Here is a 26,205-nt window from a genome sequence, read left to right as displayed (position 1 = left end):
CAAGAACAAAGGAGGTCATTGAAAAAGAGAATCTCAGTTTATATGCGGGCATCTAGACTCACAGCCCATTTGCTCTCTCTGACTGCTCCTTCTGCCTCCCCTGCCTCCCACCAGCCCCCAACCACCAGCATTTGATTTAAAGCAAGTCAGCTAAAACCACAGCAACTTTCTGCTGCTTTTTGAGAACAGGCCAAATGTCTGTGCTGCTCTGAAAAAAAAAAAGTTTTCAACAAAGCAGATCTCTTTCCCTCCTGCAGCCCAGGAAGCAACCACCCGTGAGTCTGCCCTGAGCCGACCACCCTCCAGAGAAGATGCCTCTGCAGTGGGAGCCTTACCTCTTTGGAATGTGGTGTCCCCCCCATGTGATGGCAATGCTGTATCTCCCCGGGGTGCTAGGGTAATACTCGAATGCGTAGACCCCATCCAGAAAGCCTTTCTGCTTCACCAGCTCCTCCAGACCCTCTGTGGGAAAGAAGGAGACAATCTTTCCAACACCATCCTAGGCTCAAAATGAGAATCAAAAGGACAAGTACAGAGAGGCAGCCATACTGACAAAACATAAACCATATATAAAAACCAAGTGGGCTGCCCCAGAGTATGGGACCTCTCCCCACCAAGCCTGGGAGATTACTTCAAAGCTAAAAACACAGCCATCTCTGCTTCAAGGTATGAAGAAATGGAGGATTTCCCAGCTAACTGGCTTTATAAATCTCACTTAGCTACGAGGGGCCCTGAGGTCCTGAACTCCCTGGGCCTGTGTAAAGATAAATCCAGTCACATTTCAGTATTTCCCAATAATCATAGCTACCCTTCCCAGGCCCCCACAAAAACTAGGGAAGAAGTAAACCTTTAGAAATATTTGGTATAAATTTTAGGTTAAGTGTACCAGTGTATCTTTTTCAACTAAAGATGGACAACAAAAGCAAGAAAGCCCTTGGACTCAATCTGCATGAGGACAGGTTTTAGATGTGACGCTGCAAACTCCAAACCCAGCCATCAGGCAGGAACTTGTTTTGTGTTGAGTCCTGAGGTTTGGCCAGGAAAACCGTTGAGTCAAGCAAGTATCCAAGGTCAGGAGAACACACACATGCATACACACACACACGCATGCAGGCACACACACACACACACCCCTCCTTGTCTCCTGTTGCAATAATCTGGGAGGGAAGACAGGCTCCAAGCAGCTTGACTCCAGGTCTGGGCAGTCTAGAACCTCGGCTGCCCTCAGGGCACAGCCTGCCCCAAAGCCTGGTGCTGTGAAGTCAAATATTAACTTTCCGGAGCTCAGAACACTCCTGCCCCAGCCTGTTGGGAACACAGAGGGTAAGAGTAATCCTGGTCCAGGAAGCTCAAGATTCCACAGGCGTGGGAGTAAAACCACCACAGGCTGCTACACCTGAGACTAGAAGTGCTGAAATGCTTCTCTGTTCCAAGGGAAAAGGGAACAGGGAAGATACCCATCCCCACATCTGCTATCTCCTTCCCCAAAAGAGGAAGAAAGAATGGGCTGCAGAGTTTAACCTGCCCCTCTGTAAATGGCATTTATCTACAAAGAAAGCTTAATCCTGGGGAATTTAATTCTCCTTCTATAAGCACTGATCATAGTAATTAAGTACTTGACTTAATTTCATACTCTATAAAATGTAACTGCAGTGGGAAAATCACTGACTTTGGAGACTATGCTTGAATTCCAGCTCAGATGCTTACAAAAGCTGTATGACCTTGAGCAAGTGTCTTCCTCTCTGAGCCTAGATTTTTAAAATAAAAAATGAGCCACTTCTAGTTGTTCCAACAGCAGCATTTCCCCAACTCCTTTACATCACTGCTTTTTTTACTCCTAGAAGTCTTGATGTAATGTAAGGCTGTCAAGCCACCCACTGTCCTCACCTCCCGCATCCAGGGCAGACATTACTAATCAATCCCTGCTCCCTTCCCCAAGAAGCCCACATAGCCTCAAATCCTTGACATAGCCTTCTGGGATAAATTGAGGAGAACTGGCCGTGGGATGAAATCCATATGCCATGGCTGCAAAGTTAGCCAAAATCACACCTGAGACAGAGAAACAAAGGAACACTTACTAGGACCTTTCACGGTTACGCTGAGCTCCCCACTTCCTGCAGCTTTGGTATCAACCTTGAAGTCTGCGGTCTCCCGGATACGGACGCCTTTGGGCTGCAGGCCTCGGCCACTGGCCCGGCAGGCATTTGGATTGCAGGCTGCAAGCACAGTTTTGACATCAATTCAATCTTTCATTCTTTAGTTAGTCGTGAAAGCCAAGGTAACCTGGAGCCACCCGCCAAGAAAATATTTGCTTTGCACAAACAGTATGCAGTAGTTGCCCAAGACCAGGGGTCCCACTCAGGGAGCACACCAGGCTAGCAAATACGGATACAACATAACTTTGTCTAGCCACACCACAGAAGGACTGGAGGAAAGTGACTTTGGCAAAGAAAACAGGAGAGCACAGTGAATCCATGCTGTGCTTCTGGTACCAGCATTTAACCTTTCATTTGTGAAAGGGAGTTAGGGCTGAGTCCTGGACATTATTCAAACCTCACTGCCATACTCAAGGGCCCAGTAATTGGATAGACTGGACTTTTTCAAGTCTTCTTGGAAAATGTAGTACTTGAAAATGCCTGTCTGGGTTCCAAACCCTGGGTCAGCCATTTCTAAGTGTCTAAATGTTGTCTTCCGCCTGAACAACCAGGCAAAACAACCAACACAGCTCAGAAAGAGACCAGTTCAGCCCCACCTCGGCCGAGGCAGACCAATCTTTCAGTGCCGTCTATTACAAGGCCTTCAGAATGTGGGTGGCTGTAAAGGCAATAATTAGCAGTAAACACCACTGCTGATTTCATTTCCGGGTCTAGCTTGAAAGCCTAAAGTTGTAAGTCTAAAAGTTAAGGACAAAGATAGCTTCTAATATGCCTTGCTTGAAATGTCCACAGAACTAATGTTCCATGGCTATTCCATGGTATCTGGAGGTTGATAAAAGACACCTTTATGCCCTAGAATGAATCCCAGCATGGACAACATTTTCAGTAAACAGAAACGGGAAACAAGTGGGGGAAATGTCACGTTATTAAGTGGCTTTTCCTTTCCAAGTCTGACACTGCATAGTTGAAAACTCTCTATACAGGAAGGTCACAGACTCCAGAAGATGAGACTCTTTACTCCATAGATGGAAGGTAATTCCTCCTCTGGCTCCTCCTTCCTGCAACGGCCTTAGCTGGCTATTTGGCAAACAACTGCTTCCCAAAGAGTCATACACACACCTTTGGAGTTAGAGATGATTTTAGATGGTTTATGGATGAATATAAGCTTATGGTGGCATTTTACGGCAAGTGACTTTGGTTTTCCATTGTGAAAGTGACATAAAGTTTCTTTTACTATAAAATCATTTACACCTGTAAACCCAGCATTTTTGGGAGGCTGAGCCAGGGAGATTGATTAAGCCCAGGAGTTTAAGACCCATCTGGGCAACATAGTGAGACCTCCTCTCTATAAAAAGCAAAAAATTAGGCCAGGTGTGGTGGCTCATGTCTGTAAACCGAGCACTTTGGAAGGCCAGGGCAGGTGGATCACTTGATGTCAGGAGTTTGAGAGCAGCCTGGCCAACAAAGTGAAACCCTGTGCCTACTAAAAGTACAAAAAAAATTAGCTAGGCATAGTGATGCACACCTGTAGTCCCAGCTACTCAGGTGGCTGAGGCATGAATGGCTTGAACCCGGGAAGTGGAGGCTGCAATGAGCTGAGATCACACAACTGCACTCCAACCTGGGCAAGAGAGTGAGGCACCATCTCAAAAAAAAAAAGCATCGTGTTGCTTACCTCCAGTCTTAGCTACTCAGGAGGCTGAGGTGGGAGGATCATTTGAGCATAGGCGATCAAGGCTATAGTGAGCCATAATGGTACCACTGCACTCCAGCTTGGGAGACAGAGTGAGACCCTGTATCCTTCCCACCCCAACCTCCCACCAAAATATATATATATAGAGAGAGAGGGGATGTTAGTAAATTAAAAGAAAAAGTTGATTAATTAAATGCTAAATAGTATAGGATGTATGGGCCAGAAAGGAAAAAGGCAGTCCATGAGTGAGGAAAGCTTGGAAACAATAGTAGAATTAGGAAAGCTATTCAAAATGGTCTCTTATGTAAAAAAGAGCTTTGCTTAGGAATACGTTAGAATTTTTTTTGCCTGTTTTTTCTTTATCAAGGGGAGAAAAGTTGTTCATACCAGAAGTAAGTCACAATACGATGACAGAACTTCCTCGGAGGATTTTAATGTGTCTTATGACACACACACACACACACACACACTCATGGAAATTATGAACATGTGTAACAGTCTCAACATCAAAAGGGTAACTGCTCAGTTCATATAAGAGTTTGAAGGGCACCACCATCTAGCAAAGCCCTAGATGTGTTTAAAGGCAATTAGAGAGTGGGTCTGGGTTCCAGCTGGGCAAGCTGTCATAATAACACCTGCACAGGAGTCTCCTAAAATCACACAGAGCATGGGCCCAGCTAATATTCACAAGCAGCACAAAGAACTGGCAAGGAAGTCCCACCCAACCAGCCCTTACCAAGCAAGAGGCCCCTGGCCCAGCGGTCTCAACTAGGAAGCCAACAGCTTCAGTGTCCAGGCTGGCCCAGAGGTAGGATTCGGAAGAGGAAGCCATGTCTGCAGACGCAGATTCGGAGGACAGAACAGGGAAAGGCAAGTGTGAGTTAGAAAAGGTAGTACAGTTGAAAAACAAAACAGAAAAAAAAAGCGGGAAGGCAACAAAGTCAGAGGGAAAGAGTCTAACATTTGAGAAAAATGCATAGACTCCCGGCGCCAGAGGGAGTTTAGCAGAGTGGTTAAGGGTAAGGCCAACAGAGTCTGTGGTTCTAGCCCTACTGATGCCTTATAGTACTGACCACGAATGCTATCTAAGCCTCAGCATCTCCACCCGCAAGCTAGGGATAATAATAGCACCTGTAACACACAGGCTGGTGCAATGATTAGATGCACTTATGGTAAGGGCCCGGGCCAGTAAAGGCCAAGCAATGGAGGCTGCAGGGCCCATGTTACTTCTGCTAACTTCAGTCATGATGCCAAAGCCTCCTACTGCCTCAGTCCCACCTCCCTCACAGAGGATAATGACTCTCCTGTACATGTGTTTTGGGGAGGAGTAAATGAGTTAATATAAGCAAAGCATTTAGTTCTCTGCGTGGCTCACAGAAGATATTAATATTAATATATGAAGACAAAGTAAGCCACCTCCTGCTGAAGCAGCCCTGGCAGAAAAGGGATAGGCATAAGGTCAGTGTTGGGCCCTGACTGTTTTCCTGGCCTCACCGCCCAGCTGCGCAGTCAGCTTCCAACATAAGAAGCAGATGTGGCCAGCCACCCAGCACCCACCTTCTCCAACCTGCACAACGAAGGGACTCTTAGGGATGGTGTCCCCAGCAAAGAAGACCTTGACCACATGGGGGCCAGGCTGCATGGGTTTGTACACACATCGATACACCTGGTTTCCTTTGTCTTCCACGAGCAACTCCACAGAGTTCTTCCCCTGGGGATCTTCCACCTCCACACCAATGTCACCCACACCAGCTCCTATGAGAAAGCAAGCATTCCATGAGCCCAGGTCACCCTCTCTGAAAGTTCACTGCTGCTGAGTACAAATGTAAACAGGGCCGGAGTGGTGGTTCACGCTTGTAATACCAGCACTTTGGGAGGCCGAGGCAGGTGGATCACTTGAGGTCAGGAGGTCGAGATCAGCCTGGCCAACATGGCAAAACCCCATCTCTACTTTAAAAATACAAAAATTAGCGGGTGTGGTAGTACAAGCCTGTAATCCCAGCTACTTGAGAGGTTGAAGCATGAGAATCACTTGAATCCAGGAGGCAGAGGTTGCCGTAAGCAGAGATCACGCCACTGCCCTCCAGCCTGGGCAACAGAGCGAGTCTCTGTCTCAAAGAAAAGAAAAGAAAAGAAAAGAAAAATGAAAAAATGCAAACAGGAGGCAGACAGGCTCTCAGGGAGGTCCACACCAAGATGTTAACAACTATTTTCTAGGGGTGGAGGGGTTTAGTGTTGAACGTTTCCTTTTTCTGCATTTTCTATTTTTGACATGAAAAAGAAGCTGACAATTCAAGACGTATGTCTTAGTCAAGTGAAGCCTGAGGATTTTAGAGAAGAAAAGCTGGTTTCAAAAAATCTAAGAATATAGCACATTTGAAAAAATTGTCCTTGTGATTGTTTATTTGGTTTAGAAGACAAAAGGTCAGGCCTTTAAGTCCCTGAGGATTATATTTCAGCCTCTGGAAGAAAGCCCAAAGGTCAGATCCATGGAGGACAGGCACATTACCTGCCGTGTAGATGTCAAAATAGGTGGGCTTATTGGCGATGTTCCCTGCAGCTTCCAACCCTGGACCCTTTGCAGTGACTTTACTGGCATCTCCCTGGGCCTTGTCAACGTTCACTTCAAATGGGCTCTTGGAGATGTGCTGTCCTGCAAAGAGGACTGTGACCTATAGGTGACAGATAGGTGAGAAATACATAATCACTTCTCTGTGCTCAGCAAGACTGCCATCAAGCCACATACATTAATGATCACCTCTCTCCTACCCGCCCATGATGGCACACACAAGGGTGTCTAGGATGAGGAGCATGGAACCAAGTTTAACAGCCTGAATGAGACACCCACCTGGCCCCTTCAGCCATACAGCTGGGTCTGGGACATGACACCTTTAGCAACATAAAAATGCTGACCTTAGATATGCTTAGCCTCTCTACTAGGAAACAAACACATTTCAATCTCTGGACATTGACTCCTTTCAGGGGACTGCATGGGCTACTCTCCCTCAGAATAAAATGTGCAGTTCCAGGATTTCAAATCCACAGCCAAACTGTTTTTTCAAGGGACCAAGATCATTCTTAAATACATGGATTTGGGACAAAGTAGAATGAGTTCCATCTCAAACTTGAGTCACACTGTTCTTATCTTTGAAAATTTTCAGGGGTAATTGGGTTGGGTTTCATGTGAACCCATACTTGACTGGAATGAATTAATTACATCAGAAATGCTCCCTTCAAGAGTATTTATTCCAAATGCATCATATTCTAAGAGTCTAAGAGAAAGCTAAAGCCATTGTTCCAGGTGAATTCACTAAAGCGCAAGGTGGTGAGGACGGTCTATATCCCAAAGTCTGGACAGGTACGTGATGGGATTGGCCTTTATATGCTGTTGAGGGCTTTCTTCCAGTGAAAAGTGTACTCCTGGGTCACCACACTCCTGCAAAACAGGCTCTTTTAGCCCTTGCCCGAAAGGCCACCTTTCTGGATCTCAAACAGAACTTGAAAGATTGCCAAGACAAAGGCCTGAGGCCTCAGTCCCTATCATTTCTCCAGGTGCTGAGAGGGCCATTTCCCCTCTACTCTATTCGGCTGAACTGCTCCAGCCTCAGGCTTCATCAAGCTGACAGTCCCTCCAGAGCACCTCCAAGGGGAGTACTCAAGAAAGCACGAAGGACAAAGAGCCAGCAGGGTGCAGTGGCTCATGTCTATAATCCCAGCACTTTGGGAGGCGGATGCAGGAGGACACCCTGAGGTCATGAGTTCAAGAACAGCCTAGGCAACATGGTGGAACCTGGTCTCTACTAAAAATACAAAAAATTAGCTGGACATGGTGATGGGTGCCTGTAATCCCACCTACTCAGGAGGCTGAGGTGGGAGGCTCCCTTATGCCCAGGAAGCAGGGATTGCAGTGTGCCAAGACCATACCACTTCACTCCAGCCTGGGCAAAGAGCAAGACCCTATCTCCAAAAAAAGAATCAAGGACAAAGAGCCCATCTATAGTTTGGTGACCACAGCTTCTACACTCCAGACAGACAGCTGCAACCATCAGCTACCTAGATGGAGTTAGAAAAGTCTTACAACATTGCAAACAACTCAGCCTAGTTAGTTGAGGGAATCCTAAGGATTCCAATTTTCAATGATACACATAGACCCTTTTATAATCAGAAAGGGAAAACAGAAATTCACTTAAGAAGAACACTCTTCTTCCTGGGCTATCTCTCTTCTCCATATATTGGAACAAGCCCCAAAGCAGCCCAAGGCACAGCCATGTGCTTCATCTTACTTTGTGCAGCCCGGTGACCTTGGGAAGATACTCCACAGAGTATGTCTTGTTCTTGTCGCTGTCAGGGGTGACTTGTGCCTAGGAGGGAAGGTGGGTGACAGTTAGAAAAGGCACCAGGTATGAGTAAGGAGCATGCTGTGTCAGCAGAGGTTCTGCAGGAGCTACCAGGTTGGGAACATTGAAGGTTCTGGCTAACTCCTGTCCCTCTATCCCTGCACAGCGCCCCAAGAGAGACACTGCCTGAAGTCACAGAAACAAAACCACGCAGCGCTGAGGCATAACAGAGTCAGGACTTTCCAGTGTCCAGCGTCAGGCTGGCACTCTCTAGGTAAGAGAGAAGACGAAGCAAGAAATTTAAACCTTTATCCACTCAATAGTTCATTGAAAGCTTATGAAATGCCAAGCCCAGTGTTAGGTACTAAAAATAAAACATGAGTAAGTCAGGCACAATCCCTGCCCCAGTGGGGGAAACAGACCGTCCATCAGTAAACTCAGAATTGCAAATTATGCTAAATGCCAGTAAAAAAATATGGTCCTGTGAAAATAAGTGACAGAGAGAACAGCATGTGCAAAGGCTCCGAGGGAGGAACCAAAGAATGGCCAGTGTGGGAAGAGAACAGGGCAAGACTATCTTATTATCCTGGCCATCAGTATCTAAAACCTCAACTGAGGCTGGGCGCGGTGGCTCACGCCTATAATCCCAGCACTTTGGGGGCCGAGGCGGGTAGATCACCTGAGGTCAGGAGTTGGAGATCAGCCTGGCCAATGTGGTGAAACCCTGTCTCTACTAAAAATAACAAAAATTAGCCGGGTGTGGTGGCGCACACCTGTAATCCCAGCTACTTGGGAGGCTGAGACAGGAGAATCTCTTGAACCCGGAAGGCGGAGGTTGCCGTGAGCCAAGATTGTGCCATCGCACTCCAGCCCGGGCAAGAAGAACGAAATTCCATCTCAAAAATAAAAATAAAAATAAAACCTCAACTGACAAGGTACCTTTGCTAAATCCAAAGTATCCTTTATTTTATTAAACACTGTGTCCCTGGCAATCAATTTAAATTCGATTTCCAGGCTCCGTTCTTGGGCAGGTGACTTAAACAGCTACAAGCCTCAGTATCCTTTTGGTTAAAAAAACACTTTTGGTTGTGAGCTGTAATGAGGAAAATGGAGGCACAGTCCCTGGCCTCATTACAAGCCCCAAAAGCTCCATGAGGTGCTGGAAAGGAGAGGCAGCACCCTCCAACATACCTCCTCTTTGTTCCCTTCTGGGTCCTCAACAAACACCATCACGTCTCCTTGCCCAGCGCTGATGGTGTCCACAGTGAACTTGGCGGGCTGCTTCACCATGTTTCCAGTGGGCTCGATTCCTGCCACAGGTTTACACAGACATGTTAGAAGCTGGGCGAGGGTGTGGCATGAGCCATCACCCACTGTGTCTTTCAGGGAACTGACAGATGGGACCCAGCCCTGCAGATCCCATGTGGGAGACGGGGACAGACTGCCTTGGCAAAGACAATGAGACAGGTTGAAAGCCTTAATTTTGTCCATGTTATTGAAGCAATATCCAATTTTGATATTCAGAGAACCTCAGTCAGGAGTCTATACAGAATTGTGGAAAATAACCAGGTTAGTAAGTAGCAGCACGGCTTGCCTTGATGGAAGCAACACAGTAGGGAGGAGGAAAACTTATTTCTCATTAAACAACATTTATTGTATTGCTTGACATTTAAAAAAATTACATTAAACCATTTTTTAAATTAACTTTTTTATTTTAAGATGACTGAACAAATTCGTCAAGACAGATTTTACCTGTAGGTATAATAAACAGTGCAGCACTTTGGGAGGCTGAAGCAGGTGGATCACAAGGTCAGGAGATAGAGATCATCCTGGCTAACATGGTGAAACCCCGTCTCTACTAAAAATACAAAAAATTAGCTGGGCATGGTGGCATGAGCTTATAGTCCCAGCTACTCAGGAGACTGAGGCAGGAGAATCGCTTGAACCTGGGAGGTGGAGGTTGCAGTGAGCCGAGATCGCACCACTGCACTCCAGCCTGGGCAACAAAGCGAGACTCCATCTCAAAAAAAAATAATAATAATAATAATGATCTTTACCTAGTTTCCCCAATGGTAACACGGTAAAAAAACTATGACTCAATCTCACAACCAGGGTATTGACATTGATACGATCAAAACAGAGAACATTCCCTTTAGCATAGACAGGGAGCCCTCCTGCTGTCCTCGCATAACCTTACCAATTCTCTCTTCAGCCCTGACAACCACTAATCTGTTCTCCACATTTTAATTTTATTATTTCGATAAAGTCATATCAATGGAATCATAACGATCTAACCTTTTAGGACTGGCCTTTTTCACTATACATAATTTTCTATAGGTTCACCCAGGTTTTTGCTTTTATCAGTGATTTTTTTTCCTTTTTATTGCTGAGTATCTAATACTCCGTGGTATATATGTACCATGATTTAAGCATTCACCCATTGAAGAACATCTGGGTTGTTTCTAGTTGTCTATTACCAGTAAAGCTGCTGTAAACGTCTGTACATAGGGGTGTGTGGGGGTGTGTGTATGTATGTGAACATAAGTATAAAATAGTAAGAAATTATATATATAGGTCTCTGCCCCAGGTTCCAGAGTTCCTAAACCCCTTGGAATGTCCTTGGTGACAAAAGCATCTTCTGTTCTAATAAGGCAACTCTTAGTGGACTCCAGGATAGCTTTCGGGATGGGGCTGATCAACAAAAAGAACAAGTCATGGTCAGAAGCTTAGAACTTTCAGCCCCACTCCCCATCCTACGGAGAGGGGAGGAGCTGTAGTCTTCGTCAATGTCAATCATGCCTACGTGACTTAGCCTCCACAAAAATCCCTGAAGTATGGGGCTTAGAGAGCTTCTGGGTTGGTGAATACATCCATGTGCCAAGAGGATGGCCCACCCCAACTTCATGGGAACAGACGCTCCTGTGTTCAAAACCCCTCTAAACTTTGCCCCATGGACCTCTTCACCTGGTGGATCATCTGTCTCCTCTATCATATCCTCACTATACAACTGCTAAAGGTAAGTGTTTCCTTGAGTTCTGTGAGCCACTCTAGCAAATAGTGTAACATGAGGAAGGGTAATGGGAACCTCTGATTTGTAGCAAAGCTGGACAGAAGTTGTGGGTAGCCTGAGGACTCACCACTTCTGACCTGACCCCTGAAGTTGGGGGCAGTTTTGAGGGACTGAGCCCTTCGTGGGGTCTGCACTAACTTCAGGCAGACAGTGTCAGAATTGAATGGAATTGATTATAGAATTGGTCAGTATGGGAGGAAAAAATCCATAGATTTTGGTGACCAGAAATGAAGTATTGAGAGGAGTAATGGAGATGATGAGAAAAGTTTTCTTCTTTAGCTGTGAGAATATAGAAGGAAAAACAGTGGCTCTCCTATACAGTAAGTTTTCATTCCCCTGGGATAAATGCCAAGGAGTGCAATTGTTGGGCCATATGGTAGCTGCATGTACTGTTTTTTGAGGTTTTGTTTTTGTTTTTGTTTTGAGACCAAGTCTCACTCTGTAGCCCAGGCCGGAGTGCAGTGGTGCAATCAGCTCACTACAACCTCGACCTCCCAGGCTCAGGCAATCCTCCTGCCTCAATCTCCTGAGTAGCTGGGGCCACAGGTACATACCACCACACCTGGATAATTTTTAAAAATTATTTGTAGAGATGCAAGCTCCCTATGTTGCCCAGGCTGGTCTCAAACTCCTGGGCTCAAGTGATCCTCCAGCCTCAGCCTCGCAAGGTACTGGTATTACAGAAATGAGCCACTGTGCCCAGCCTAATTCTTTATTAAGAAACTACTACACAGTGTTCCAAAGTAGTTACACCATTTTACATTCCCACCAGCAATGTATGAGTGATCCAGATTCAGTTTCTCTACATCCTTTCCAGAATTTAGTGTTATCACTATTAATACTCTTTATTTTAGCCATTCTGATAGTGTGTACTAGGATTAATTTGCATTTTTCTCATAGTTAATGATACTGAACAAATTTCTAAGAGCTTTTTTGTGATAACGGATGTCCTCTTCAGAGGAAACTGTGTATGTCTTTTGCCCATTTTCTTATTGGGTTGTTTGGTTAAATGTTTGTCTGTTTTTTAACTACTGAGTTTTGAGAGTTCTTTACATGTTCTAGATACTAGTATTTTGTTTGACATATGGTTTGCAAACTTTTTCTCCCAGTCTTTAGCCTGTCTATTCATCCTCTTAACTGCAAAAGGTTTTAAATTGTTTTTTAAGGTAAAATCCAGCCCCCAGATACCAGTCTCAGCAACATTTCAAGTTCTATTTGAGATGGTGTCCGGGTGGCTTTTAAGGTGAGGGCTAAGACAGCTTGTCTTGCAGGACAGTGGGTGAGCCAGGAGTACACCCTTAGATGCAAGTAAGCCCTCAACAGCACATAAAGGCTAACCACCATGTAGCATGCTGAGTCTTTGAAACAGACCATCCTTCTTAAAATTTTAAAAAGTTTTTAATTTTGATTTAGTCCAGCTTATTTGTTTTTTAATGGATCATGTTTTTGGTGTAAAGTCTAAGAACTATTTGCCTAGTCCTAGATCTCAAAGATTTTCTTCTGTGTTTTTTTCCTAAAGCTTTATAGTTACATGGGTTTTTTTTGTTGTTGTTTTTTGGTTTGGGGTTTGCTTTAGTTTTGTTTTGCCATGGATGTTCAATTTCTCTGCCACCACGTGCCGAAAAGGTTCTTTCCTCCAATGACTTACTTTTGCACCTTTGTCAAGAATCAGTTGTGCATATTTGTGTGGGCCTGCAATTCTGTTTCATTGATCTATAACTTCTATCCTTGACCAATACCACAAAATCTTGACTTCTGTAGCTACACAGTAAGCCTTGAAAGCAGGAAGGCTGATTCCTCCATGTTGTACTTCTTTCTCAAAATTGTTTTTGCCACTTTAATTCCTTTGCCTTTCCATATATGTTTTAAAATAATCATCTTCTTGCTATCTGCAAAAACTTTTGCTGGGATTTTGACAGCAACTGCATCAGACCTGAATGCCAATTTGAGGAGAGGAGGTATCTTTACTATTTGACTTTTACAATCCATGAAAACATTATATCACTCCATTTATTTAGATCTCTTATGTATCAGTGTTTTTGTAGTTTTCAGCGTTTAAGTCCTATATATGTTTTAATATATTTATGCTTTTTAAAAGCAATTATAAACAGGATATACTATTTTTAACTTTTGTATACATTTGTTCATTAAATTATATAGAAATATAATTGACTTTTACATATTGATTTTGTATACTGTGACCTTGCTAAACTCATTCAAGGGCGAGTATTTGGGTTTTCTCCCCGCCATGGATTCTTTGGAATTTTCTACATAGACAATCATCTGCATCTGCAAACAGAGACAGTATTATTTCTTACTTTGCCATATGCATGTCTTTTATTTCCTTTTCTTACATGACTGCACTGGCTAAAACTTCCAGCATTATGTTGAATAGGAGTGGCCAGAGCAGCCATCCTTGCCTTGTTCCTCTTAGGAAACACATTCAGTCTATTCGTCATAATGTTAGCTGTAGGTTTCTTGTAGTAGCCACGCTATATTAAATTAAGAAAGTTCCTCCATTTCTCTTTTTTTTTTTTTTTTTCAGTTCTTATCATGGATGGCTGTTGAGTTTTGTCAAATGTCTTTTCTGTATCAATTGATATGATCATGTAATTTTTCTTTGTTAGTCTGATTTTCTTTTATTTTCTTTTTCTTTCTTTTTTTTTTTTTGAGATACAGTTTCGTTCTCATTGCCCAGGCAGGAGTGCAATGGCACGATCTCGGTTCACCACAACCTCCACCTACCGAGTTCAAGCGATTCTCCTGCCTCAGCCTCCTGAGTAGCTGGGATTACAGGCATCTGCCACCACACTCAACTAATTTTGTATTTTTAGTAGAGACAGCGTTTCTCATGTTGGTCAGTCTGGTCTCGAATCTCAGGTGATCCGCCCACCTCAGCCTCTGACAGTGCTGGGATTACAGTCATGAGCCACCATGCCCGGCCCATGTTGACTGATTTTCTAATAGTGAACCAGGCCTTGCATCCCTGGAATAAACCCCACTTGGTTATAATGTGTACTTCTTCATTATATATAGATCAATTTTATTTGCTAATATAGTCATTTGCTGCATAATGAAGTTTCAGTCAAAAATAGTCCACACATATGATGATGGTCCCATAAGATTATAAATGGAGCCAAAAAATTCCTGTTGCCTACTGACGTTGCAGTAATGCATCGCATTACTCACGTGTTTGTGGTGATGCTGGTATAAACAAACACACTGCGCTGTCAGCCACAGAAACGTATGTAGCACATACAACTACATTCAATACACAATACTTGATAAATGACAATGCTACTGGTTTATGTATTTAACATACTATACTTTTTATCATTATATTTTAGAGTGTGCATCTTCTATTTTAAAAAAACGTTAACTGTAAAGCAGCCTCAAGCAGGTCCTTCAGGAAGTATTTCAGAAGGCACTGTTATTACAGGAGACAGTAGTTCCACACATTACTGCCCCTGAAGACCTACCAGTGGGATAGGATATGGAGGTGGAAGACAGTGATAATGGTGACCCTGACTCTGTGTAAGCCTAGTCTAATGTGTGTGTTTAGTAAAAAAAAAAGTTTTAAAAGTACAAAAATGAAATTAAAAGTTTTAAATCACAGAAAAAGGCTTATAGAGGCTGGGTGCAGTGGCCGGTGCCTATAATCCCAGCACTTTGGGAGGCTGAGGTGAGAGGATCACCTAAGGTCAGAAGTTCGAGACCAGCCAGGCCAATGCAGTGAATCCCTGTCTCTACTGAAAATACAAAAATTAGCCGGGCATGGTGGTGGGCACCTGTAAGCCCAGTTACTAGGGAGGCTGAGGCAGGAGAAACTCTTGGACCCAGGAGGCAGAGGTTGCAGTGAGCCAAGATCGCGCCATTGTTCTCCAGCCTGGGCGACAAGAGCAAAATCCATCTCAAAGCAAAACAACCAGTTGTCGTCCAGTTCAAGGATTCTTTTTTCTGTCCTTCCACCCTGCTATTGCACTCACCCAATGAGTTTTTATTTCAGTTACTGTAATTTCTGGTTCTAAAATGTCCATCTGGTTCTTCTTATCGCCTAAATTTTTATTATTATTTTGCTGGGACATTCTATTTCTTTGTTGAGATTTTTGATTTTTTTGTTTGTTTCATGATTGTTCTTAATTGCTTACTGAAGCCTCTTTTTTTTTTTTTTTTTTTTAATTGCACTCTTGCCCAGGCTGGAGTGCAATGTCATGACCTCGGCTCATTGCAACCTCCGCCTCCCATGTTCAAGCAATTCTCCTGCATCAGCCTCCCAAGTAGCTGGGATTACAGGTGCCCACCACCACATCTGGCTAATTTTTTGTATTTTTAGTAGAGACAGAGTTTCATCGTGTTGGTCAGGCTGGTCACCTGTCAGGAGTTCCGCCCACCTTGGCCTCCCGAAGTGCTGAGACTACAAGCATGATCCACCACACCTGGCTACGGAAGCCTTTTTTAATGACTACTTTAAAATTTTTGTCATATAATTCTAACATCTCTATCATCTCAGTGTTGGCATCAACTGTCTTTTTCATTCAGTTTGAGATCTTCCTAGGTATGACAAGTCATTGTTTTTTTTGTTTGTTTGTTTGAAACTGGTATCTGGGGTATCATGTGATGAGACTCTGGGTCTTCTGTAAATGTTCTTTTGTAGCTGGCTTTTCATGACACCACTCTGGCAGGGGAGAGAAGGGTACATGCCTTGTTACTAACAATGGGGGAAGAAGTCTAGGTTCTCCTTCAACCTCCACTGATGCTCAAGATTGGGAGGCTCATTACTAATGCATGGGGGTGGAAGTTCTGGCTAGAGGGAGCAGGAGTGCCTCATTACTGCTCCTCCATGGCCTCTACTGACACCCTCACAGGGAGTGGCTTCCTTATTGCTAGACTGTGGTACAAGGCTAGGCTCCCCATTCACCTTTGTGGGTATAAGTGGGGAGCTACGCAGTTTTTTCTGCGGTGTGGAGCTGGAGTAGAGCAGTGATTGTTTAGAAGTTTTCTGCCTCACTGGGCTGCCCTTTCCTGGTCTTCTGGGTGGAGAGGGCAGCTTTTGTTGGCACTTTCTGTGTTTGTGCCCACTGGTATTTTTAGGTTGTCAGCTTCTTTCTTTGGCTCCAAGTCTGGGATGTATGAGGCAAAGTAAACCCCAGGAACTCAGTACTGCGCCATTCCTCAAGTCCCAAGATCCCTGGTTGGTCTGCCTCATCCTTTTTCAGAGTCTCCCTGTGTTTTCCTTATAAATATTGCCCAGGGATTTTAGTTGTAGTTAGCAGAAAGAATTAGGAAAAGTCCTTCCATTCCATCTTCCCAGGAGCAGAAGTTCAAATATTACTTTTTTAAAAAAGCTTTTTATTACAAAGAATTCCAAACTAGACTGGGTACAGTAGCTCATGCCCGTAATCCCAGCAGTTTGGGAAGCCAAGGCAGGTGGATCACCTGAGGTCAGGATTTTGAGACTCGCCTGGCCAACATGGTGAAACACCATCTCTACTAAAAATACAAACTTAGGGGGGCGTGGTAGTGCATGCCTGTAATCCCAGCTACTTGGGAGGCTAAGGCAGGAGAATTACTTGAACCCGGGATGCGGAGGTTGCAGTGAGCTGAGATTCCACCATTGCACTCTGTCTTAAAAAAAAAAAAGAATTCCAAACTAACACAGATGTGGAGAGAAGTGCATAGAGGACTTCCTATACCCACCCCCTAGCTTCAACAATATCAACTCACAGCTGGTCTTGTTTCACCTTCACTCCCACCTCCTCCCTCTTCCTGTATTATTTTGACAGAAATCCTAGATCTCAGATTTTTTAGCCATAAACAATCACTATGTATTCTTAAAAGGTACTTACAGAGTACCCACAACATCGATAAGATATTTTTAAAAATAATTCCTTAATGTCAAATATTCACTGTTCAAATTTTCAATTATCTTATAAATTTCATGAATTTCTTACAGCACCGTGAGCTGCTGCTTTATCACGATTTGTTTTAACCGTCAGTTTGAATAGGATCCAAATAAGGTTACATATTACAAATGGTTGCTAAGTCTCTTAAGTCTCATTTAATCTCTGGCTGTCTTTCCATGGCTTCCTTTTCCTTGCTACCAATCTGTTAAAAACACTAGGTCATTTGTTACTATACTCTGGATTTGTATTCATGTGCCAATAATTTAGTTTAAGAAAAAATGGCAGTAGACTGTTATATAATAAGATAATCTTTCTGCCTAAAAAGAAGGGTGAAAATTATTTAAAATTACAAATAAATTTTAAAAGGTAGTCTTCCCACCCTGCTCAGTAAGAAATGCAAAGCAAAAAAGATACAGTTCAACTTAGCATAGAAAAAAGGCTAGAAATAAGTACCTCAGACTTAGAAGGCAGGAATGAGATTGGCAGTTGGGAAGTGAGCTTCAATTTTTATTTCATATATTATTCTTTTGCTTAAGATTTACGTAACAGTCAGGTTATGTAACTAATATAAACAAATGGATTTAAACATGCACCTAATGGCCAAGCATGGTGGCTCATGCCTGTAATCCCAGCACTTTGAGGGGCCAAGGCAGGGGCATTGCTTGAGCTCAGGATTTTGAGACCAGCCTGGGCAACACGGCCAGGCTGGTCTCAAACTAAAATATTTTAAAAACAAGCTGGGCATGGTGGTGCACACCTGTGGTCCCAGCTACTAGGGAAGCTGAGGTGGGAGACTCACTTGAGCCCAGAAGGTCAAGCCTGCAGTTAGCCATGATGGCACCACGGCACTCCACACTGAGAGATAGAGCGGGATTCTATCTCAAAACAACAACGAAAATAAATAAGTAAATAAACATGCACCTAAAATACTAAAAGTCCCACTTCATCTGACTCCAGCAGCCTAATAAACCACTTTCTCTGCAGCTTGTCAAAGTCTGGGCTTGGGTTGGTCATCTGTGGCTAACCATGGTTGGTTAGGAGGCTGAACCACACCCTCACTCTAAACTCCAGCAGAGCTTTGCTTACCATGAAAGGAGATAACTGGGGCCCCTCTGATTACCCAGATAGACGAGTTGCTCGACAGTAAATGCTTCGTAGAGAATGAGATTCTTATAAAGATTTCTGATTAGCTCATGGATGAATGCTTTTCACATACCTAACCCTGCAAGGAAGCCCACCACGAAGACCTGTGTGTGGCTGGAGGTCCACCTCACCCCAGCCCTCTCTCCTTTCAACCCGCTGGAAAGAAGCAAGATGAGGCTCAGTGAAGGAATCGAATCATGCTAACTGGCTGGCAACTGGCATCTATTAAACAATCAGGAAACAAAAAAGAAAACAATACTTTCAAGTCTTTTAGAAACTAGAAGATGAAATGGTCTCTCTTCCTGGGGTCAGGTGGCAGAAATGAAGCAATGTGGTCACACAGCAAAGAGCAAAATGGGCCTGGCTTTCATCTCACCACATGACAAGGATAATATCTCACAGCCCCACCCATGTGCCTTGTGACCCTGTCACCTAAAATGACCGATTTGTCTTCCTACTTCCTACTTTAAAAAGCAGAGTGAAGCTATTTCCTCCTTAAAAATAAGTTAAACAATAGGATTACCATATGATCCACCAATTCCACTTCTGTGTATATCCCCAAAAGAATTGAAAGCAGGGTCTCAAACAACACTTGTACACCCGTGTTTTCCTAGCAGCATTATTCACAGTAGCCAAAAGATTACAGCAATCCAAATGCCGATCAGCAGACGAATGGATACACAAAATGTGATATATACATACAAAGGAATATTATTCAGCCTTAAATGAAATGTTGATACATGCAACAACATGGATAAACCCTGAAAACATGACAAGTGAAGTAAGCCAGAGGAAAAAGACAGAGAGTATATGATTCCACTTCTAGGAGGTACCTAGAATAGGCAAATTCATAGAGACAGGGAGGTTATAAAGATTATCAGGAGCAGAGGGGAGGGGAGAATGGGGCGTTATTATTTAATGAATATGGAGTTTCAGTTTGGGAAGTTGAAAAAGTTCTGGAGATAGATAGCAGTGATGGTTGGACAACAATGTAAATGTACTCAATGCCACAGCACTGTACATTTTAAAATGGTTACAATAGTGAATTTTATGTTATGGACATTTTCCCACAATTAAAAAAGTGCAGAAAGCACATATATATAATTTTTTTTTAAAAAAAAGAGTGTGTTTCCTCCACAAGTGCATCACACTTACTAAGAGGCAGATGAAGGAAATGGCAATGACCAGTCACATTCCTGAACCATAACAAGTGATCATTTTCTAGAAAACAGCACCGTGAAAGGAAACCGTCTCACATTAACAATGGGGAAGCCGGACAGCCAGTGATAAGGTTATTACAAACATATATTATGCCTTGATTAGATTCAGTCCATTTGACCATCTGGTTGACAAAGGATTTATTTGGTTGTGTGCAACTGTTTTGCCATTAAGGAAGCATAATCTTTAAAGTCAGAGATTCCTCATTCCAGCTACCACCTGTGGTATGCCTTAAAGAAAGCACTTTTAAAGCAAGTGAGGACATGCCAGTCTTCAAGTGACTGTGAATGGGAGGAGGGTTTCAAAGTCCCTAGTCCCTACATAACACAAGTGATGTCACAGACTTCACACCCCACTGCAAATAGAACCTCAAATGGTAAGGGCTCTCTGCTGTCTCAATCCTGCCCAGAACATCAATGAGAAGACCTGGCCATTGAGGTGAGAACAGTATGTGTTCAGTACCACTGTCCTAGCCATATGTCATCTTAAGAATAAGCTGACTGGGAGGCCGAGGTGGGCAGATCACCTGAGGCCCAGGAGTTGGAGACCAGCCTGGCCAACATGGTGAAACCCCATCTCTACTAAAAATGCAAAAATTAGCTGGGCATGGTGATGCATGCTTGTAATTCCAGCTACTGAGGAGGCTGAGGCAGGAGAATTGCTTGAAACCAGGAGGCGGAGGTTGCAGTGAGCTGAGATCATGCTACTGCACTCCAGCCTGGGCAACAGAGTGAGTGAGACTCTATCTCACATACAGAAAAAAAAGACTAAGCTGATACCAAGCAGAAAAATGCTTTATTCAAAGGGAACATATGTAAGGAAGGAAGATCCTAAAAGACACATGCCCTCATCTATTCAGAAAGTCAATGTCATTTTAAAAAAAAAGTTCAGAGAAATTATTCAGCATGAAAATAGTCTAAATAGAAATAACAAACACAAACAGTAAGTGAACCTTAATCAGATCTTAGTTTGTAAAACAACAACTATAAAAGACAATCTCAGGACAATAGGGAAATTCAAACACAAACTGAATATTAGATTATATGAAACTATTATTAATTTTCTTACATGTGACAAGGAATATTGTGGTTATATAAGAGGATATCCTATTCTTAGGAGAAGCTTAGTGATGTATTGAGGACAGAACTGTCACCATGCTTGCAACTTATTTTCAAATAATTCGGCACTCATACACACGAACACATGCAAACATGCAAAAAGGACAAGAGAAAACTATTGAGCTAGAATGGTAACAACTGTCAATTCTGGGAAAAGATATACAGAATACTGTGTGTATAACTGTTATCCTACTGAGATAACATTTTCTTTCTGTTTTTTTTTTTTTTCAAGACGGAGGCTCACACACACTGTTGCCCAGGCTGGAGTGCAGTGGCACGATCTTGGCTCACTGTAACCTCTGCCTCCCGTGTTCAAACGATTTTCCTGTCTCAGCCTCCTGAGTAGCTGGGATTACAGGCGACTGCCACCACGCCCAGCTAATTTTTGTATTTTTAGCAGACATGGGGTTTCACCATGTTGGCCAGGCTGGTCTCCAACTCTTGACCTCAGGTGATCCACCTGCCTCTGCCTCCCAAAGTGCTGGGATTACAGGTGTGAACCACCATGTCTGGCCAATATTTTCTTATTTATGAAAAATGAGAAATGAAATGCACTCCTTCCCCTCCCCATAGAAAAGGCAGTAAGTTGTATCTGGCCACGTTGATCTCCAACAGAAACCACACTTTGCAGTCACGTAACTGCTCTCTTCAGTGTGCTTGAAGTCAGGTGCCAATCACAACATCAAATGCCTTGAAATGGCTTCTATCCCCTATAATGTTCCAAGCAAAACGGTGTCCTGCAGCTGCCTCGCCGTCATAAACAGGATGTCTTAGCAAGGAAGTGTCTGCCAGGGGTTAACAATAGCTCCCACTCGGCTGGAAATCTGAGGCAGCCTTAGCCTAACAGCAGGAGAAATGAATCAGCAGCCAGAGACCCACCCCCATCACTGACTGTGGTGATCTGGGGCAAGACCAGACTCCCCTGATTCCCTGCCCCCGACCAATTCCTCTTCTGAAAAATGGGAGCAATGGGTTACTGTGCTAAAATCACCAAGCAGCAAACTCACCCCATTCCATCTAACCAGAAGCATTTCTTAAAGCCTTAGAAAAACAAGGCAGAATAAAACGGTCATAAAATGTGTTATAACGGAGGCCTGGGGTATCTTTGAGGATTACACCCATATATTCTTGATTCTGAGAACATCACTCCTGAAGCCATGAAATCATCTCCAACACCAGAAGACACGTCTGCAATACAACACAAGAGGACAAGCACTCACCTCTGCCATAGGCCCTGGCTTTTTTTGGGTTGAGTTTGGGCTTGAGAGGAGCCCCTGGCTTGAGCTTGGCTTTCGGGAACTGGGACAGGTAAGTCATAACCGAGTGCTCGTCCACATCTGGGTGAATGATTTCTTCAGGAGTAATGACCTAGAATAATGACATGGTGGATGAATGCCCAGAACACATCACTTTGCAACCATTGAAATGTTTGCAAATGCCTCTTAAACCAAGCACTACAAATATTAAGAAACCGAGTCGGCCTTCTCAATTAAGTGAAATTACATTAAACCAACACACCAAGATCAGTGTTTGTAACCATTCTTAAGGAACTGCAGACTCCTTTGAAAGCTAGGGGAACCCTCTCCAAAAAATTTTGCATGTAATTTCCAAAGGTTCATTATCTGCCCCGCCCCCTAAAAGTTCACTTACTCCTCTGGTCAAACTTTCCAAAAATTATAAAAGGATAAGCTATAGCAAGTCAGGAAAATGAAGAAACAGGCACACACGGGATTAAAGCAGGGTACAAAAAAGAGCACAGGTTAACCGGCTTTTTCCTTTGCTCGAATATTCATTTTCTGTATCTATATTAACTCTACTAATAAAAAAAGGTAAATAAAAAAGAAACAACATGTAAATATTAGATACATATCTCAATATATTAGGAGCCATTAAAAAAGTAGGAAGGCCGGGCGCAGTGGCTAACGCCTGTAATCCCATCACTTTAGGAAGCCAAAATAGGAGAGGTCAGGAGTTCGAGACCAGCCTGACCAACATGGTGAAACCCTGTCTGTACTAAAAATACAAAAATTAGCCCAGTATGGTGGCGGATGCCTGTAATCCCAGCTACTCGGGAGCATGAGGCAGGAGGATCACTTGAACAAAGGAGGCAGAGGTTACAGTGAGCCAAGATCACACAACTGCACTCCAGCCTGAGTGACAGAGGAGTGAGACTCGTCTTTAAAAAAAAAAAAAAAGGAATGGGTGAATTTCTGTGACATTCAGGTTAGAAGCAAGACTAGAGCCATTCTAGGCAGGTGACCTCCCTGAAGGTGCCACCACCTCAGTTTCAGTTCCATCACCTGACCCAACCCTAAACAGCATGCAGAGTCCTCCCTGCCTCCAGTAACGGTGCTAAGGAGGTAAATCACACTTCCTCGATGAACAGAGGCTCTGTCTCATGAGCAGGTTAACCATTTGCAATGAACAACAGATGTGTCCAACTTCCCTCCCCCTGTAATAAAAAGCACCAGAAAACATTCTGACAATTGGCCTGCAGGAACAAAATAGCTACTTGGGTTTGAACAGTTGCCTTCAATAAATACATTCCATAAAAAGTAGGATGCGTGTCGATTTGGCATTTCTTCCTGGCAGCTCCTTCAACAACTTCACCCACGCCAACATCACATGAACATCTAAAGGAGACGGTTGAGGTTTAAGTGGAGATAAAAAACATACCACACCACTTCCTGAGGGTGGACAAGCCAAGCAATGAATGGGCCATGTAGAAGAGACATGCCTCCAAAACCAAACCAAAGAAACAGGCATGTTGTTCTACCCTCCAAGGGACCCTGTTACAAAATACACTGAACTCAGACTTCAACGCAGCCTATAGCGAGGCCATCCATCCCATGGCACTGGCTACCCTGCAATCTTCCCTGGCTGGCCTTTGAACATGGGATTTATGGTGCCTAACTGTTAGGGAGAGTTTCTGGAAAGAAAACACTGGTTTTCCTCCCTGCTAGGAAGATCAGACTTCAACTCAGCAATGTGACTACTGTAGATGGTATCCAGGTCTTAATTGATTTCCGAGTCCTCTTGTTATATTCCTGTGATAGGATTATGGGTGATAGAGATTCTTCCACAGTTTCTATTAATAGTGGATTGTCCTGGCTTACATGCTTTTAAAAGTTTTGTTTATTTATTTATTTATTATATTTTATATTTAACAGCCTACAGCACCCCAGTATTCCCAGGCGGTCTCCCATCCAAGTACTAACCAGGCCCGGTTTTTAGAAGTTTTAAGTCGGCCAGGTGCGGTGGCTCATACCTGTAATCCCAGCACTTTGGGAGTCCGAGGCGGGCGGAGAATGAGGTCAGGAGTTCAAGACCAGCCTGACCAACATGGTGAAACCCTGTCTGTACTAAAAACACAAAAATTGGCTGGGCGTGGTGGCACGTGCCTGTAATCCCAGCTACTCAGGATGTTGAGGCAGAAGAATCACTTGAACCTGGGAGGCAGAGGTTGCAGTGAGCTGAGATTGCACCACTGCACCCCAGCCTGGGCAACAGAGCAAGACTCTACCTCAAAAAAAAAAAAAGTTTTAAGTCCTGTGACTTTTCATAAGATATTGAATTAAAATTACCTTTTAAAATGTAGATTGAAAAATGGTCAAATACTAGCCATTTCTTATGGCTCAACCTAATAGTTTGGGCCCATATTTGTAGTCTAGAGTTTAAAGACAGTCTTTAAAAATTTGGAGCAGAAATACCAGAAATTTACCAGCGTGTGACAAAGAGTGACATGAAAATTTCTGGATGATCTACATTAAACCAACCCATGAAGATCTATAAGCACCTAAGTCAATGAGAACCTACTATTATGGGTAAACTGAGGAAGATGACAGAATATCACAGGCAATGCTCTTTGAAGTCTCAATGCCAAGAAGGTCACACTGCCTGCCTGATGCAGAAAGGCATCCACAGACTGACAGAACAAGCTAGTGGGTGGGGGCAGCCTCACAGGATGTGGCATGCTTGTGCATACCTGTGGGACACCCAGCCAGTCATCTGCCTGCTGCATAGCTTCTCGTGCGTTATCTACAGGCTTCTGTGGGTCCCAGGATTCCCAGTCTGGGCACAGACCTGTTAACAGAACACAGAAGATGCTTTTAACATTAGCTGACCAAAGAGATTAAAGGAAACCATGTGCCTAAACTAACCCCATTTGTTCTCTTAGTTCAGAGAATGATTTCTTTCTAAAATCTCAGCGAATCATATATTCAATAGGGGGAAAGGTATGAGTGTGCCAGGGCGTAAACTATCCTCCATTACTGAGACTTCTCCTCCTGGTGCTGTGTTCTTGCATGAAGATGGGGATTATCCATTCCTTGAAGGTGTGGTGTTAGAAAATAAACAAAGCTTGCAAAAAGCCTGGTGCCTTTATGCAGGAGGGATTTTTTTTTTTTAAACTCTATTCCTGGATATATCTAAAAAGTCTAGAATAGCATCCTATCTGATTCAAAATTCACTTGCTCAAAGGCACAAACCTAGAATTATCTGCAAAAGAGGTAAAGGACTAGAGTAAAAACTCCCAAGTTTACATTGGAAAGAGGTTTCCTAAAATGTGTCCTTAAATGGAAGTAAGGAAGAGGACACTAGGAAATCAATTACTGCTGCACTTTGAGTTTTTCCTGGTTGACACCAATTTATAGGCTCTCAAGGAAGAATGAGGCCTTCAGTACCCCCTACTCAATGGACACTAGCTAGTTCTGCTTTGAGTATGTCAAGAACCACTAACTTACTAACTACTAATGTGCCCAGTAAATAGAGAATACACAGTAAATGGAAAATATGATTTATACCTTTTTTTAACAAAATTAAAATCAACTTTAGGGGGTGTGTATAAACACTGTCTCTGGTCTTTCTACTGAGTGTGTACCAGCAAACTCTACCCATCAACCTAAACCCTCCACTGACGATAATTACAACCTTCATATACACTCAACCACTAAAAAATGAGTAGCCATCAAGGGTAGAAAAGGCTCCAGCTGGATCCTGACCAAGTGCCATTTCACAGCAATGCAGAAAGAAAAGGGGGAGAATGCCATATATAGTCAAACCAGTGGTTAATAAAGATGGGTACTTTCCACTCCATGGAAGTTTTTAGACTTTCATGCCAAGCCACCAAATAGGACCAAATGTTTCTCTAAAGCTGATGAGAAACTAAGCACCAATGTGGGAAGACACAGGATTTTGGAGTCTGGAAGCTAAACCCAAGTCTTGCCTCTAAGCACCAACTCCTTCATTGGAATTTGGATAAAAGACTCAACTCAATGCTCAACCATGCCTATGCATATACCTAGAAGATCTGCCCTTGGAAGGGTCAACAGAGCCAGTTTTAGTTCCCTTAGCCGTCTTACAATGGGCTAAGACCTGGAGAAATAGATCAATCAAAGCAAAGAGAGCATTCCCAGGAGAAATACGCCAATCAAAGCAAAGATAGCATTCCCAGGAGAAATACGCCAGTCAAAGCAAAGATAGCATTCCCAGGAGAAATACGCCAATCAAAGCAAAGACAGCATTCCCATTGAAAACCAGAATGTTTGGGACCCACATGCCCCCATCCT

General features: G+C 43.4%; 1 protein-coding gene across 4 annotated transcripts in view; it reads right to left on the bottom strand.

Annotated features, from left to right (window-relative positions):
• FLNB (filamin B) overlaps nucleotides 1-26,205 on the bottom strand; it is a 166,383-nt gene that overhangs the window by 70,533 nt on the left and 69,645 nt on the right. For all 4 annotated transcript variants that reach the window (XM_064367262.1, XM_064367263.1, XM_064367264.1 and 1 more), the window contains exons 3-10: nucleotides 24,624-24,721; nucleotides 21,859-22,006; nucleotides 9,378-9,496; nucleotides 8,133-8,210; nucleotides 6,359-6,521; nucleotides 5,407-5,604; nucleotides 2,079-2,216; nucleotides 336-462 (exon numbers count right to left, since the gene is read on the bottom strand). In XM_064367262.1, the coding sequence (XP_064223332.1) occupies nucleotides 336-462; nucleotides 2,079-2,216; nucleotides 5,407-5,604; nucleotides 6,359-6,521; nucleotides 8,133-8,210; nucleotides 9,378-9,496; nucleotides 21,859-22,006; nucleotides 24,624-24,721 (1,069 nt within the window). The remainder of the gene's footprint in view (nucleotides 1-335; nucleotides 463-2,078; nucleotides 2,217-5,406; nucleotides 5,605-6,358; nucleotides 6,522-8,132; nucleotides 8,211-9,377; nucleotides 9,497-21,858; nucleotides 22,007-24,623; nucleotides 24,722-26,205) is intronic.

The sequence above is a fragment of the Aotus nancymaae genome, unplaced genomic scaffold (genome assembly GCF_030222135.1).
Source record: "Aotus nancymaae isolate 86718 unplaced genomic scaffold, 86718_ANA_hifiasm-v0.15.2.pri h1tg000067l, whole genome shotgun sequence".
Taxonomy (NCBI): Eukaryota; Metazoa; Chordata; class Mammalia; order Primates; family Aotidae; genus Aotus; species Aotus nancymaae.
Note: the sequence above shows the minus strand (reverse complement) of the source record. Positions and strands in the feature narration are given on the sequence as shown.